The sequence below is a fragment of the Lotus japonicus genome, chromosome 2, assembly GCF_012489685.1.
Source record: "Lotus japonicus ecotype B-129 chromosome 2, LjGifu_v1.2".
NCBI lineage: Eukaryota > Viridiplantae > Streptophyta > Magnoliopsida > Fabales > Fabaceae > Lotus > Lotus japonicus.
Genome location: NC_080042.1, coordinates 23,354,608 through 23,370,276, shown reverse-complemented (window position 1 = coordinate 23,370,276; position 15,669 = coordinate 23,354,608). Strand labels below are relative to the sequence as shown.

Genomic DNA, 15,669 nt, shown 5'->3' with positions numbered 1-15,669 from the left:
GGTGACCACAAAACGGGAAAAAACCAGAGTAAAAGGAGAAATAAAATCCATTTATTTAGTCGCAAAATTCACCCAATGTGGAAGAGAACCCACCTATTATGTGAGGAACACCTACCTAAGAGAATGAGAAGCCTCACGGAGGAGAACCCCTGGGGAATGGGGAAGAAGAACCCTAGTAGAAGACTCGACTAAGAAAAGGTTATTGTCTTATGCTATACTTTAAACATTGGATTTAATATAATTTTACATAAACATTTCATTACTATAGTAGTAAAACTGGATAGGATCACTGATCGATTGAAACTAAAATTGGAATCTTACAAACTAATCAAAATCATCCATTTTATGTCAACTTCTCTGTGTTATCATTTGTTGGTTCATTGAATTTACTTCATTAATAGGATCACAATTCAACTTTGATTGGGACGGATTGGTACCAAAATCCAATCCTAGGCAAACAAACCTAATTTTAATAGTGGGCACAGTAACTATGAAAATGACTCTTTCTTTCGTTCGATTATATGAACAAATGCTCGAATCAAAATATGTTATTGTTATGGGTGTTTGCACAATCATATTGGGAACCCAGAGCAGATAGTTGCACCATTATGAATCTGACATATGCACCTCAAACATCAGATATAGTTGTTTCACACAGGAATCAACGTTCGAATTGCTACAATTACAAGATCAACTATTCTACCTTATCATCCTAGTTCTCATCAACTAGACGAGACAGGAAACTGTTAGTGGGGATGAACAATTCCAACACTACGAAAAAGTGCTTTCTCAATCCCCATGGGCACTATGAGAAAAGGGAGACAAAGGAAACTAGCATTTCTCAAACATTAACTTTTAAAAGACGATCATGCCAGAGAAAGGATTATGGGCAGCCAGGCCAACTTCTGCTGACAACATCCTTGTTTTCTAAATTTCCATGGACATACACTTTGGGTTCTTTAACCTGCAAAGGGTCAAAAATAAGATCATTAAATTTTGGCTTAAATAAGTTTTTCGTCCCTAACCTTTACTAAATGCTTGGTATTAGTCCCTCGCCGGAGCAAAGGTGGGTTTTAGTTCCTATCCTTTGTCAAAAAGTTTGGTTTTAGTCCCTCCGGAGCTCTGGGTCAACGCCCCCGGAGCTCCGGTGGCCATGTGGCATGGCCACGTCAGTTTACTGAGGCCAGGTGGAATTTTTTTCTTTTAAATCCTAAAAAAATTAAAAAATTAAAGGATTAAGACACACTAATTAAACTGCTTCCAATTAACCTCCATCATCCCAACTTCTCCACCACCCAAAACTTTCAAGGTTACGTTTTTCATAGCTATTCAATTTCATTCCCAACTTTCAATTCATTCAATCCTTTGGAACTGGAACGAATTTGTTTACATAGCTATTCACTATTCACGTGCCAATTCGTTTTTCACAACAATAATGCTATTTTTTCCCATGCCCCTTTCTTCTTCTTCCACTGTGCATCATCTCACTCTAGATGATTCTTCAACCAGCTTCTTCCACCTTCCACTTCCAATTCTCTCAGATTTTCTGCCCCTGCAACAACAACCATGAAGTAGTAAACGCTTTCGCCACATTCCCCCCTTCTTCAGAAGGAGGAGAAAGCGCTTGATTGAAAATTCTGGGTATCTCTCAAATCCGAAGAAAACCGACCCTAAGCTTCTGTGCCCTACCCACCGACGGATCGGCAGCCATGCTCGCCGGATCTCGTCAAATCAAGCTTTGGCTTTTCCATGAGCTTCCAGGAAGGTTCTTCAAGGTGTTTACTCAAAAACCCAGATAAAAGCTTTGGCCTTTCGAGGCCACCCTCCTTCAAGGCCTTCATCTCCTACCTCATCTGGACCTCAACCAATACCCAGAAATTAGGGTTCCAATCGGCTATGTTCAAATCTCCATCTCCTTCTGCTCGCATCTCCTTCTCCCTCTACTCGTGATCTCTCTCTTGCTCTCTCACTCAATGCTCAGATCCGTGGTGCCATTCTGGGTTGCAAATTCAGATCTTCTTCTCTCTTGAATGTTTCCCCCTTTTTTTCTTTGGGTGTTGATGTGGTGGGGAGGAGGAGTGGCTGGATGCGTGTTGTATGTGTGGAATGGGAAGGGGCTTGGGATGTGCAACAGATCTGGTTCTGGTCAAGATGATAAGATGAAGAATAAGATATTGATTGGGATGAAGAATTATGGGTTTTGATTATGTGTTTTTTTTAGAATTTAAAAGAAAAAAAAATTCCACCTGGCCTCATTAATCCCACGTGGCCATGCCACATGAGCCACCGGAGCTCCGACGTTGACCCAGAGCTCCGGAGGGACCAAAACCAAATCTTTTGACAAATGTTAGGGACTAAAACCCACCTTTACTCCGGTGAGGGACGAAAACCAAACATATGGTAAAGGTTAGGGACCAAAAACTTATTTAAGCCTTAAATTTTTAACGCTACAAACTGTCCATTGTTCAAGCTGGTTGTGAATTGTAATTACTTACCAGTAAAATAGGCGGAAAGCCAAACTTATAGCGAACTCTTGAGAACCCATCTTCAGTAAATATGCATTTGAATCCATTGACCGTAGGATGTTCACTGTTAAAGATCAAGGTGATCAGATATGAATAGGAAGCCATTGACATGCAATATCATAAATAAACTCCTACTTCAAAATATCAAGACATTCACTTTATCTCCCTCAAAAACGTGCACTCCTACACACAAGCACATAAAGATGACAGTAAGTTTTATCCATCCAGATGCCTAATGTCAGTAGTGACAATTGTGCACACAAGATATACTGATACTTTCCCAATAACACATTCTTGAAGTGATTTGTTCCATGCACTTGCTCAGTGGACAATAATGACACTTTCTGTCAACAGTTTGCAGGGTCCTTTAATCACAAACAATGAACAAAGCATGTACCATACAACCTATATGCTTCTCAAGCAAAGTAGAGGATATACACCACCCTGATATCTTAATGGATTACTCACTTTATAAGAAAAGAAAAATTTCTCAGGTGAAATTCTTGCAAGATAATTTGTTCTTCTTTAGAATACCTGTTCCAGAGAAAAGTGGAAATGCAACTTAGCATTAAAAAATAACTAAAGTACCTTTTTGATAGTTGCAAACAAAATCAAGGAAGACATGAAGAGAAGCAAAAACATACCTCCATGGGAAATCATTTTCACAAAAGCGAGATATCCCATTCATGGCTGAAAACGTATCAATGTGAACCCATTTTTCAACTGTATCATTGTGAAGACCTGCCACAATCAAAAAATTAAAATGCAGACAACAAAAAAAGATGACAAGGGTCAAGGGGTACTATAAAAAAAAACACAACAAGCTTTCTCCACAAGTTCCTGTCCATAGTTCTTTAGCATTTAACATTACATTCTTGATATTGCCTCTTTTTTGTAATTTAAATGAGAGGCTTTTCTGGGATGGAGGCTTTTAGGGTATCAATGACTCTCTGCTCTCTGGTCTTCTACTATTACATCAATCAGAGACCAAAGAAAAATCTTGCTCAAAGCCACAGTAATTGCAAACACAATCCTTTATCTTTTCTCCATAACTGATCCATTGTTTATGTTGAGAGTTGAGACAGAAAGAGAAGAAACATACTCTAATAACCATGTCCAACTACACTACAAACTCAATACTTTTATAATGAATGCAATCATAAATAATACAATTTTACTAATTACTGTATTTATATTGTTACACATGCATTTGGGTTAGGAGTCTAGTTAGCTATATAAGGTAGTATACACTATGTAATTGGTATGTTGTTAATGATAATGATACTCCTTTTCCCTTGTTTCCCTCTCTATTCTCTCTGTTCTTCCCTCTCTCCCTAATTCTATCCCTATCATTGGTATCAGAGCACCGATCCGGTGCACCTGAGACCAGAAAATCAAAAAAGGAAAAAATGGATGTAGATTGGTGGAAAGCTCTCGACAGGCTTGATGAATCCCTGAAGCGTTCCCATGAAGCAGCTCGCCGACGTGAAGAAGTTCGCCAGGGAGAAGAAGCGGCAGCGGCGTATGAGCGGCACGTGGCCGAATACGAGCAGTACATGGCGGCGTACGAGCGGTACGAAGCCAAAGCGGCAGCGGCGGCGGTAGCCATGGCCGAAGAAGAAAACGCAGCGGCGGTAGAACGAGAAGTGGAAGCAGAACGAGAGCGTGCTGCGGCTGAGGCTGAAGAAGATGCAGCGGAGAAGTACGAACAATCGGCGACGGTCACCGTCTTCTTCGGTTCTTCAAAGGCGTTTTCGTTTGGGTTCTTGAACAAATCCTGCGTTCTTCCCAAAATCAACGCCGTTCTTCCTCAATTCAATGCCGTTCTACCCCAATTTCGTGATTTAGGGCTCGAAATCGTTTTTCCCCAAATCAGTGATTTAAGGTTTGCGGTTTCGCCCAAAATTGGGAACTCTGTGCTCAGCGGTGGTGTTCTAGGTGATTATGGTGGTGATTCAGCCATTGACGGAGCAGGAAGGCCTCCACGGAAGCCTCCAGATTCGTTCTTTTGCAGCGGCGAACTGTGCTTCTTGGTCGCAGATTCTTGGCGACCGGTCCTCTGTGTTTTGATCGATCTTTTCCAAATTGATGATCTAGGGGTCACCGAATGGTTCCAGTTGAGTAATTCAAGGCTCCTCGGCGACGATTCGCCTCAGTACGGCGGCGACGTTGGGCTCGGCGGTGTTGTTTTGTCTCAGGTTGAGGAATTTGTGTCTGGCGGAGGAAGAATACCTCCACGGCAGCCACCAGATTTCTTCCTTTGCGGTGAGGACCTTTGCTTCTTGGCCGCTGATTCTTGCAAGCCGCTGGTCAAGGACGTTCGTCCACCGCAGAAACCGCCGGACGTGTCTATTTGCGATGGCGCTCCGGTCATGGCCACACGTCCGCCGCTAAAACTGCCGGATTTGTTCATGTGTGGCAGAGATCCGTGCTTCTATGCTGGTGAATCTTGGCAGCTAGTCACGGCTAATCGGCCACCGGCGAAGCCACCAGACTCAGCGAAGGACGGCAGAGGAAGAAAGAGAGATGAAGGCGTGAAAGGTTCGATACTGGCTGTTACAGTGAAGGGGAAGAGGCCACCAAAGAGTGGGTGCCTGCTGAACCCCTCCCCCTCTCCCATTCGAGTGGGCCAAGCCCAAGTTGTTCAAAGAAGGAGTTGGGCCTTGCTGGTGTTGGGTCTGGCAGGAAACAAAAAAAAAATAATAAAGGCCAAGAGATGCATAGGTTTAGATTTAGAAGACTATTAGGCTACTAGGAAAATTGTTGCTACTTTTGCTTTCTATTTCTAGTTTTGGAGCCCGTTTCAATTTTTGAGTCTTGTTTCATTTAGTTGTTCATTTAGTTGTTTGGATTTGTTTGTATGTTTCCTTGAGGACAAGGAAAATTTTAAGGGGAGGGATATGTTACACATGCATTTGGGTTAGGAGTCTAGTTAGCTATATAAGGTAGTATACACTATGTAATTGGTATGTTGTTAATGATAATGATACTCCTTTGGCTTAAATACTCTGGAGGTCCCTGAAATTGTATGGCGTATGAAAATAAGTCCTTGAAAAAAAAAATCTGATTCCGGATACCTGGAATTTGTTTTTTAATCTAAATAAGTCCCTACTCGTGTTGTGTGCTTATGTGGCTCGAGTTTTGCACAATCAGCTATTCCATGTGGCTTTTTTATTTTTCTTTTATTACACATGTATTAATCAATTATAATTCAACATTTTCTTATTAAAATTAATCCCTAAACCTAATAATCCCTAACAATTAAATTAGAAAAAAAGGAGAAGAAGAAGCAGAGGTTAGGAATTCAGGAGGAAGAAGAAGCTTTGCTGGTGACAGAGGCGAAGGTTGAACGGAGAAAAGGCGACGGCGGGGATGGTGGATAGAACCTCCATCGCTCTGCCACGAGACCGCTGTTCTGGAGCCAGAACCTTCTCCAAGCATAGTCGTCGTCAGATCGAGGGAGAGAGAAAGGGATCGACCATAACGATGAAGATGACGAACTCAGGCGAAAGGGACAACGAACCCAGAACGACGACGACGAACTCATGCGACAACGATTGAGCGTCCATGATCGACTCTTAATCATGGATCCACCACACCCAGATCCAACATCATCCTCCTCCAACAACAACCCACAATTCCAACAACAACCCACATCCTCCACCAGTCCACATTCCATGGATATGAAGAGAAACCCTAAAGAAAGAGGGTTGATAGTTGCAGAAAGAGTGTTCTTCGCTGATTCAATTTTGCCCACAAGAACCAGATTTGGATTCGGTTTTGCTTTGATTTAGTGTACCAACCAGGTTCTTACCAAGAAGGAGAAGAGGCAGAAATATGAGTTTTTCTATTTGAAATTGAAATATAAAATTGGGGGTTTTTCTTTTTGAAGCTACCATTGCTGCAAACTTTAAGTTTGCAGGGAAGAGAGAAAGGGAGGGTTATCCAGATGCACATAAAGAAGATGAGGAGATGTCTTGAGGATGAGGGATGAGGTGGTTGGTGGAGAGGGAAGGGCTTGAAGATGAGTTTTGTTTTTTAGGATTAATTAGTTTGAGCTAAATTATAATTAAGTTAATAAGATGTTGAAAACTAAATAAAGTTTAATTATTAATTAGGGATTAATGTTAATTTTCATTTAATCATATCATGTGGCATTAATTTGTTAGGGATTATGGATTATTAGATTTGAGGGATTAATTTTAAGATTAAAATGTTTAATTATAATTGATTAATACATGTGTAATAAAAGAAAAATGAAAAAAGCCACGTGGAATCGATAACTGTGCAAAAATAGAGCCACATAAGTTCCTAACACGGCTAGGGACTTATTTAGATTAAAAAACAAATTCCAGGGATCCGGAATCGGAAAAAAAAAATTCAGGGACTTATTTTCATATGCCATACAATTTCAGGGACCTCTAGAGTATTTAAGCCTACTCCTTTTCCCTTGTTTCCCTCTCTATTCTCTCTGTTCTTCCCTCTCTCCCTAATTCTATCCCTATCATATATGATACCCACTGAATCTAGACATAGTAATACACATATCTAACAGCTCCCCCATTCCCTATGTACGTCAAGCTTGTTACAAATACAACTTCTCCAAGGACCTCTTAGACATGGATTTTCTAGTTGAGCGCTATTGACAAAACAAGTGATATCTCTAGGCTGGATCTTTTCTGATGAAGTGAAAATCTACCTAAATTTCTTGGTCATCTCATGAAAAACATGATTGGAGGTCTTAGTTGATTATGAAAAAAGGATACCATAACACCAATATTTTTACCAAATTAAGGGACAAACAACGAGCAGTTCTTCTCATCGACAATTTTAACTAAAAAAAATGCAGAAAATTAAGGGACAGTTGGGGACTGATGGGCTCACCAATACCATGCATTTTTTTTAAGGCATGACCACTAGGATAGTTCCAGTATGATGCCATGAAAGTTGTGATGGTGCCTCCAAGACTACAAGATAGAGAATAAGTACGAGAAAGAAGGGTAAAACCATCACCAATGAAACAAAACAACTAGTGTACCAACCTCATAAGAAGTAATCCCACCATGATAAGGAAAAGCAAATTCCAAATCATCTTTTTCTTATTGTTGTAACTGAAACATTTCAGGATACATATTAATGAAGGTTAGTAACTTCAAAGATAAATGGGTAAGGCACCAAGAAAACAGATACATTAGTCCTCTAAAGAAGTAAAGAATAAAACATCTGACATTTTAAAATCTCCGTTTAGATTGCAAATGCAGCTCAACTCAATCATCAACTTCAAATCTACCCAGGTCAGTGCAATAATGAGAAACCTCAAGGGAGGTCAGTGCAATAATGATAAACCTCAGGGGAGGTCAGTGCAATTTGCCCATTCATAAATTAACAAGTCGCCATATCTAGTTCATATCTAAGTACAAATATTGCAACTAAAAACAACATGTAAAATATGAAGAAACTTAGGTAAAAAACAGACATAAAAGTGAAACAAATATTCTTCCTGAAAAGAAACCGTACATAGTATGTCTGAAACTTAAGTAAGGAAAGAAACCTTACATTCTGTTACATGCAATTGAAGCAGACAAGTTAAGTATTGGAACTGAACTTATAATAAAACGAAGCTCCTGCAATATCAATGAATATAATGTGACATAAATGTTTCTGTTGGAATACAGCCACAAATTAAGCGACAGATTCCAGATTCTAATTGTACCTTGTGGGGAAGCTTAGAATAAAGCAAAATGAAGGCAAGAACAGGGAAAGTGAAAGACCGAACCCTTCTGTCTACAAAGAGGCCAAACTGCAAAGAAGATAGCTTATCAAGTTAGTAAGAAAACCAGGCTTATCTTATTTTCCTTTCCCGGTTCCTTTTATTTTTATTTTCTCTTTTACTTTGTCCAAAGAAGGTGAAAAGTGGCCCATACTGTAAGGGCACATGACCAAGAACAAAAAATCAAGAGTACTCCTCTAACGCAAAAGAGTGTTCCTGTTATTGGGTCAAGACACCTAAAGAGTATTTATAAGTTATAACCCAAAGATAAGAAAAATCAGAAGTAAATCCTAATTAAATATTAATTCCTAAAATATGAAAATGATCAAATCAAGTTAAATATTGGAGGTAGATCATCAGTGTGTAGAAAGAATAGAAACTATGAGAGAAAAAAGAAATCCAAAATGTTTAAACATGCTAGATGGTTTTAAACTGGCTGCAGGAACAATTAAGGAATAAACTGAAATCAAGTTTTTAAAGCAAATAGGCAGAAAATAACCTATGTTAATTCATATTTCAAAAATAAATCATAGTAAAAACATTAAACTTTAAGTCTGGCATTAAAAGAATATCCGAAACATTTAATATTGAAAATACAAAATATTAATCAGTTCAATGGAAGTAAAAAAGACACCATATTAAGTCAGAATTCTACATAAGAAGAAATATCATGATCATTAAAGAGAATGTTTTGAAATCCATGACTTACCAGGGAAAGAGGGCATGCAGCAAGCAATGAACGAGGAAGTGCCGAGGTGAAATACCAATGGAAAGCATGTGTCTAACAAAATTATTATGAAGGAAATAACAATTATCAAATACAAATGGGACAGTAATATACTAATATCAAAAGTAACAAACAGTATGCAGATTTTGGATAACGATAAAGCTCATGGTGCCTCATGCACAAACAAATGATGATCATAGGGAGTAGCTGCTGAACACCCAAACCCTAAGTCTAATACATTGAAATCCTTGATGTTGCAGAGATTTACCACAAATCTCTGAGAAATCCTTCTTGGGTACAGTGCTGCTTTCAAGGTAGCACAGAATGAATTATAATCTACTTAATAACATGGATCTTAGTAATCACAGGATATCCAAAAGAAGTACCCCAAGGATTGTACCACCCATAGAAACACCCATGTAGGTGAAGGGGCACCCTGAAGTTTTACAAAATCCAGAGAAGCGAAGGAAGAAAGGACACTGCTATCAACATTAAAACCAGCCAAACTACTCTTGGCCAATTTAATCTTACAATCAAAGTTACCTTTCAAAAATTTAATAGAAAGAACACTCACAAAAGTATCACTATTATCCTCTACAAAGAAAATTGTATCATCAGTAAACTAAAGGAAGAAGACCATAACCTCCTGTAAACCAACTCCAATATCCTAAATGATATGTGAATCGGGATATCATTGAATATGCATCATATTTTAACCTTCTATAGCCATGCAGTTGTTCAATATAAACTCTAAAGGATACTCCCCATTCAGAACTCTTGTTCAGTACAGAGTTAAACCAAAAGACTTCAAATTCAGGCCACAATAACCTTTTCCACATAATTGAATCAACCAATATGGTTAGACCTGTATGCAGGAGACATCAATGTCAGAAAGTAATTTGAATAAAAGCATTGGTATTATGCATAAACTTTAATTTGAATGACAGATTAATGTAGGTAGGTATATGTCACCTACCTATGCAGAAGAAGGCCATGCCAGTGCAATGTTTTAGAGCACCCCATACTGAAACTTTTTTTGTCTTCCCTTCAAGGGATAAATCTTATTAGGCACAAAATTTGATCATATTAACATAAATGTTGGAATTGTCAGAACAAATAAAAAGCAAGTTAAAGAAAAAAATGAAAAATGCAACATACCAGAAGAAGTTGTAGCCCGAGGGGACCAAGAAGTAATAGCATGTCACATCTGAACACAGCTGTAGCAAAAATCTGATAATAGAAAGTACAAGAGATTATTTCAGAACAGGCAAAACATATCAAACATCCTAATAATTGAAAAGATCCAGTAATTCTAAAAAACATTACAAGCATAGAATATTTCTGAAATCTGAGAGGGTAGATAAGCCATAAGACGTAACATCTCTTGCATGGACACTCCTCTTCAACGGAGTGTCCTAGTGTCAGACACCGACACGACACCCATAGAAATACTATACTTGATAGCATGAAAGCTGAATATTTCTCTTCAAAGATAGCGATTTTACTGTAAAAAGACTAACCTAAGAAACTACATATGGCATAGAATATTTAATCTTAAAATTCTGGAATTCCTAGATCACGTATATGATTTTAAGGGAAAAATTACAAAGGAGCTTATAATATATTTTAAAAAATTAAGATTCTGTCACTGTGAAACTGAAATAGAACAAATCACCAGACATACATACCAGAGAGTTTAGAGCTGCATAAAAGCGCCCCTCAAACCAGTATCCATATGCCAAATTCATTACAAAATAAATCAAGAGAAAGTACAGCACCATGACGTTGACTGGCACATAAGATAAATCTCTTATAAAGGTGTAAATTAAAATTCCAGGAAATTTTAAAATAAGACAATACAAAATTCACAAAACAAATGCAAAAAAATTGTTCTTCAATAATAATTTATAAAAAAATTCTGATGGTACTTTTTTCTTATTAGGGTATAAATAATCTTGATTTTTTTATTTTATATATGCACATTAATACAAATTGAAGCAAGGACAATGAATAGCCTACCTACCTTCTGCTAAAATACAAATTTGATTTGAAAGAATGGTACAGCAAGGATCAATCCACACTACAATTAAATAACGACTACATAACTTTCCTAAAGCATAATAATAATTAAATGACTGAAACATACTGTCCTACTACTAATTCTGGCCTGCTATTTTCTAATTTCACTTAGAGTACACAAGCCACATTTTAGACAGCATGATCCAAAACCTGACCCACATCTTGATATTGGTCTCTAACAGTTCATCATAAAAAATAAAAATAAAATTAGCAGGAATACAAAGAAGCACAGGCTAAGCAGTTACCTAAACCCAAAGCAAGAATGTTAGGAAGCGGACGAGTACAATAAAACAGAAAATGAAACTGAACGGAAGTTAGTATCACAAAGAAGGCTTCTACTTGATGCCCAAATTTGCTCCTTATCTGCATAGCAAAGAACATTATTCAGGGAACAAATTCAAGTTGATCTAAATCTTATATAATATGCTTTAGACTCAAATGGCCTTACGCAGAGACAAACTACACTCTCAAACTAAGAAAGGGATCAGATATGGCATGTGAAAACATAATTGATATTCATCTAAGGTGTTAACAGCCAGCATATATTCTTTTACTCATTTTGTTAATAATGAATTTGCCAATATAAAGAAGTCTATATGTAAAGAGGAAAAGAAAAACCAACTACTTTACAATATGGAGCTATTTCCTCCTTTTTTTGAATATCACAACAAATTAAGCAAAAGAAATCATGTTTCTAAAAAATTCTAGAATGATATGCAAAAAAAAAAAAAAAAAAATCCATTGCTTTCATATGAAACCTGAACTTTAGTTAGATAGGTAAGATATTAAAAATTTTAAAGAACACTAGTTCACACAAAATAAAAAGAGAAAAAATATATATCATTTCCATAGTTCTTCTTTATTGATTGTCAAAAAGGTTCAAGGAAAAAATTAGGAAAAGAGCCAAAGGTACATACCTGATGACGAAAGAATCTTAGTGTATATAGTATGATGCACCCTAGGGCCATCCGAACTAGATATCAACAATAAGACAGATTGGCTATATGTAAGAAAAGTATAGTGAAAGACGTTATGAAACAGTTAATTATAAGAAAAGTAAAAGCATGAAAAACAAAAGGCGAAAAAACATACAATCAACAGAACCAATTTAATCAAATAAGTTTTACACAAGAAGAAAACCTGGTAAAGAGTGTATTAATGTCCCTACCAAATTCTCAAGTAACAGAGCACAGGATAATGACAATCAACACCACATTTGATAATTTTGAGCATATTGTTGTGGCCTAGGATTATAAACTCAGTTATGACTTGTAAATTACTTGATTTGATTATTGAATTCAATTATGTACAGAGAACACACACGCACATGCGACAAATGCTCACAAGACAAGAGAATAAAGAAAGACAACATAGATTACAAGCTACGTAAAACACTATCTTTTGAGTTTTCATTTTCCGGCTAACTATGGTATTTTTTTATATCTAAAAAGAATTCTCCAAACCAAACTGAGGAAATTCACATAAGGATGAAATCAATGTTCAATGAATGTCAATTACAAAAGGTTACCTGTGAGAAGAGCGTAAAACTTTGGCAAGTGAAGCAAACTTGCAGTAAACGCAAACGGAGCTGCGACAAGTGACACAAGAAAAGCACCTAAAAAAAGAATAACACAGATGAGATATAGGGAACATTTAGGAATATAGCTTAATTAAGCACTTATTAGATGAGAACTTCGAGCTCATGGCAAAGGAGCTTATTTAAAAAATGTTTATACACTTAAGCTTATTTGAAGAGGTTATTGAAATATACTCAAAACAACTTACAAGTCATACGCTACTTGCACAAGTTTAACCAAACACCTACTTAAAGTTTTATATTGTAAGATAAGTCCAAATTTACTCCAAAAATATCTTCCATAATATAATAAAAAGAAAACCTAAACCTAACACACTATTACATATGATACACACCAGATTATACTGAGGAGGCATGACCATTGCAAAAACTCATCAATATCATATATAAATACATAAACAATCCAATCGCACACAAAGATCAGGATTATTCAATTTACTGTAGTAAGTAGTAACAACTAAACAATCTAGAATATTAGTTCTAAAACATGCTAGTCACAGTCCCAAATAATCTTAAATGGGTTCACATGAATTCACATCGAACGAGTCCATATTTATTCGCTTCTTCATAAAGGAACTAATTATTTTTCACAATAAATCAATAATACCTAGTTGGAGCTAAACATGAAAGCAGAAACAAATAAAATAAAATATTGAGAGAAAATGCTACAAAATAGAAAAAGCTTACCAATGAAAGTGCGAGGAACCACACCAGGAAATTCAAGATGATCATACTGTCAACAACAACAACAAAAAATGAAAACGATAAATCATATGCAGCAAAATCCAGGTTGATAAAGCTTACAACAACACAAAGTAAACTCACATTGCCTAAGTTAAACCGGTGATAAAGGACATCATGCATTGCCTTCACGAAACACCGAAAAATTAAGAAGCAAACAAGTTAGTGACTGAAAATGGAGATCTCCAAAATCAAATAGAAATTGATATCTGTGTGTGTGAGAGAGAGACCTGAACGTTGAAACTCTCTTCGACTTTGGTGTAGGGCACCGTGATAGTGTAGAAAGCAGCGATTGATCCCAATAGCAAATCGTAACCGTATGATTTGGAATTGGAATTGGAATTGGAATTGGAAGCCATTGTTTTTGGTTTGTTGCAGAACCAGAGCTGAGTGCTGACACTATAGAACTACCAAAAGAAATGAGATTCAAGGCAATTTGGGGGCAAAACTATCCTTCACCACCCCTGGTCTAAATACACTTCCAAAAACACCCTCCAGCTTGTGATATATCGCAATCTAATTCATGACGGGATATTCACCCGCGTCACATTCCTCGTGAAGCTAATAGCCCGGCGAATTACCTTACGTCTCATGATGCTCACCATCAGTGTGATTTTACTAGTATTGTCGAGTCCCTAGACATTATTGTTTCATTATTTGATTTTTCTAAGGGCTTAATCCTCAAATTAGTTCCTGTCTTTGTCTCGTCGTCTGAACCAAGTCCCTGATCGGAAAAAATTATGTAATAAATCCCTATCTTTGAAAAACGTATGGAGCTAGTCCTCGCCGGAGCTCCGATCTCCGGCGAGTGATGAAGTGTCACGCTGACTGTATTAATGAAGCTGACATGGAAAATAAAAAATCTACATAAGCAAATTAAAGTTTTTGGATTTTTATTTTTTTCCAATTAAAATTAACAAAAAAAAAAAGGTTTAATTAATGAAAACTTAATTAAAATATTCATCTTCATCATCCAATTAAAACTCAGAAACCAAATTAATCGATCTTTCATCTTTCATCTTCACCTTCAACAAACCCAGCTACTACCACCCAGAAACCCACCCCACGTCCAGCAAGCTCAACAATCCAACAATCACTTTCTTCCCTTTCATACCACGTCCCACCAGCATCAAATCCACTAAGTCTCTGTCACCAGAACAAACTTGCAATTGGAACCAGAATGAAAAAGGGGAGAAAGAGAGATTGACAGAGAAAGAAGAAAAAGAGGCCAAACAAAAGCAAAGAACAATTAGGGGAATTTCTAGGGTTCACCTTCGTCCAGATCGAACTCCGACCTGCAACCAGATCTGTGAACCTCAACCCCAATAGGATAGTGGGGAAGACATCCCATGCTACCAGTAAAACAAACAGCAGAAACGAACATAAGGAGACAAGTTAAGGGTTTCATCTTTGGCTTTTTGGGTAAAGATTGAACCCATCTCACCCTGGCTCGTTCCGTTGTAGCCTCCACAAATCAACTCATTCATTCAAGTAGTCAATTTGATTATTTTTTTTGAACGCACAAACATATGACAATCAGAATACCATGATAAACAAATGGGCATAATGTTCAAGCAAGATAAATAAATGAATTTGCTGCCTCAGGCGGTGGCTTTCTTTCTTCTTCCACTCGTTGTCGAGTTTCAATTTGATAAAATAAGAAAAAAATTAATTAAACCCCCACCCACCCACCACAACCCCCAATCACCCATCGCAGCCCCCACCCCCACCCCCAAAACCCAGAACATCCACCCATTGCAACCCCGATTCCGCAACCTAAATGAATGGTTTTCTTCTTTCCTCCTTGCACAGAACAGGGTTCATCTTCGATTTGAACGGTGCCACGGATCTGAGCATCGCGTGACCAAAATTGTTGGTGAGGTCGATGGCTTCCACGGATCTGGGTTCATGTTTCTCAATCTGGATAGATTTTTCCATATCTGAATTTTTTGTTACTTTAAATGAAGGTGGTGGGAGAAAGGAATTAGGCTGCAGGTAGAGGAGATGAAATTTTTTGGGTTTAGAAGAAAGTTTATGATGTGTAACTTAATTTAATTTGTTTTATTTTGGGTTTTATTTTTAAAAAAAGTTTGGGTTTTTTAAATTTAAGTTAATTATATTCTGTGTAAATTAATTTAAATTTTTTTAGTGCCATGTCACCTTTATTTACACAGTCAGCGTGACATTTCATTACTCGCCGGAGCTCCGGCGAGGACTAGCTCCATATGTT

General features: G+C 37.3%; 1 protein-coding gene across 4 annotated transcripts; it reads right to left on the bottom strand.

Annotated features, from left to right (window-relative positions):
* Positions 1–489: 489 nt before the first annotated feature.
* LOC130737810 (dol-P-Man:Man(7)GlcNAc(2)-PP-Dol alpha-1,6-mannosyltransferase-like) lies at positions 490–14,045 on the bottom strand. 4 transcript variants are annotated; one of them, XM_057589661.1, is made up of 19 exons: positions 13,670–14,045; positions 13,524–13,565; positions 13,386–13,431; positions 12,630–12,716; positions 12,019–12,074; positions 11,347–11,464; positions 10,711–10,811; positions 10,181–10,252; positions 9,999–10,062; positions 9,784–9,887; positions 9,005–9,076; positions 8,239–8,325; positions 8,082–8,149; positions 7,568–7,636; positions 7,416–7,492; positions 3,170–3,266; positions 2,994–3,059; positions 2,496–2,589; positions 490–2,142 (listed from the first exon to the last, which is right to left on the bottom strand). In XM_057589661.1, the coding sequence occupies exons 1-19, from the start codon at positions 13,796–13,798 to the stop codon at positions 1,978–1,980; spliced, it is 1,614 nt and encodes a 537-aa protein (XP_057445644.1). In that variant the 5' UTR covers positions 13,799–14,045; the 3' UTR covers positions 490–1,977. The 4 variants fall into 4 exon arrangements, with proteins under 4 accessions (XP_057445644.1, XP_057445643.1, XP_057445645.1 ...); XM_057589660.1 differs by having other exon boundaries at positions 7,410–7,492; positions 13,670–14,042; XM_057589662.1 differs by having other exon boundaries at positions 490–964; positions 7,410–7,492; positions 13,670–14,040.
* Between the last annotated feature and the right edge of the window lie 1,624 nt (positions 14,046–15,669).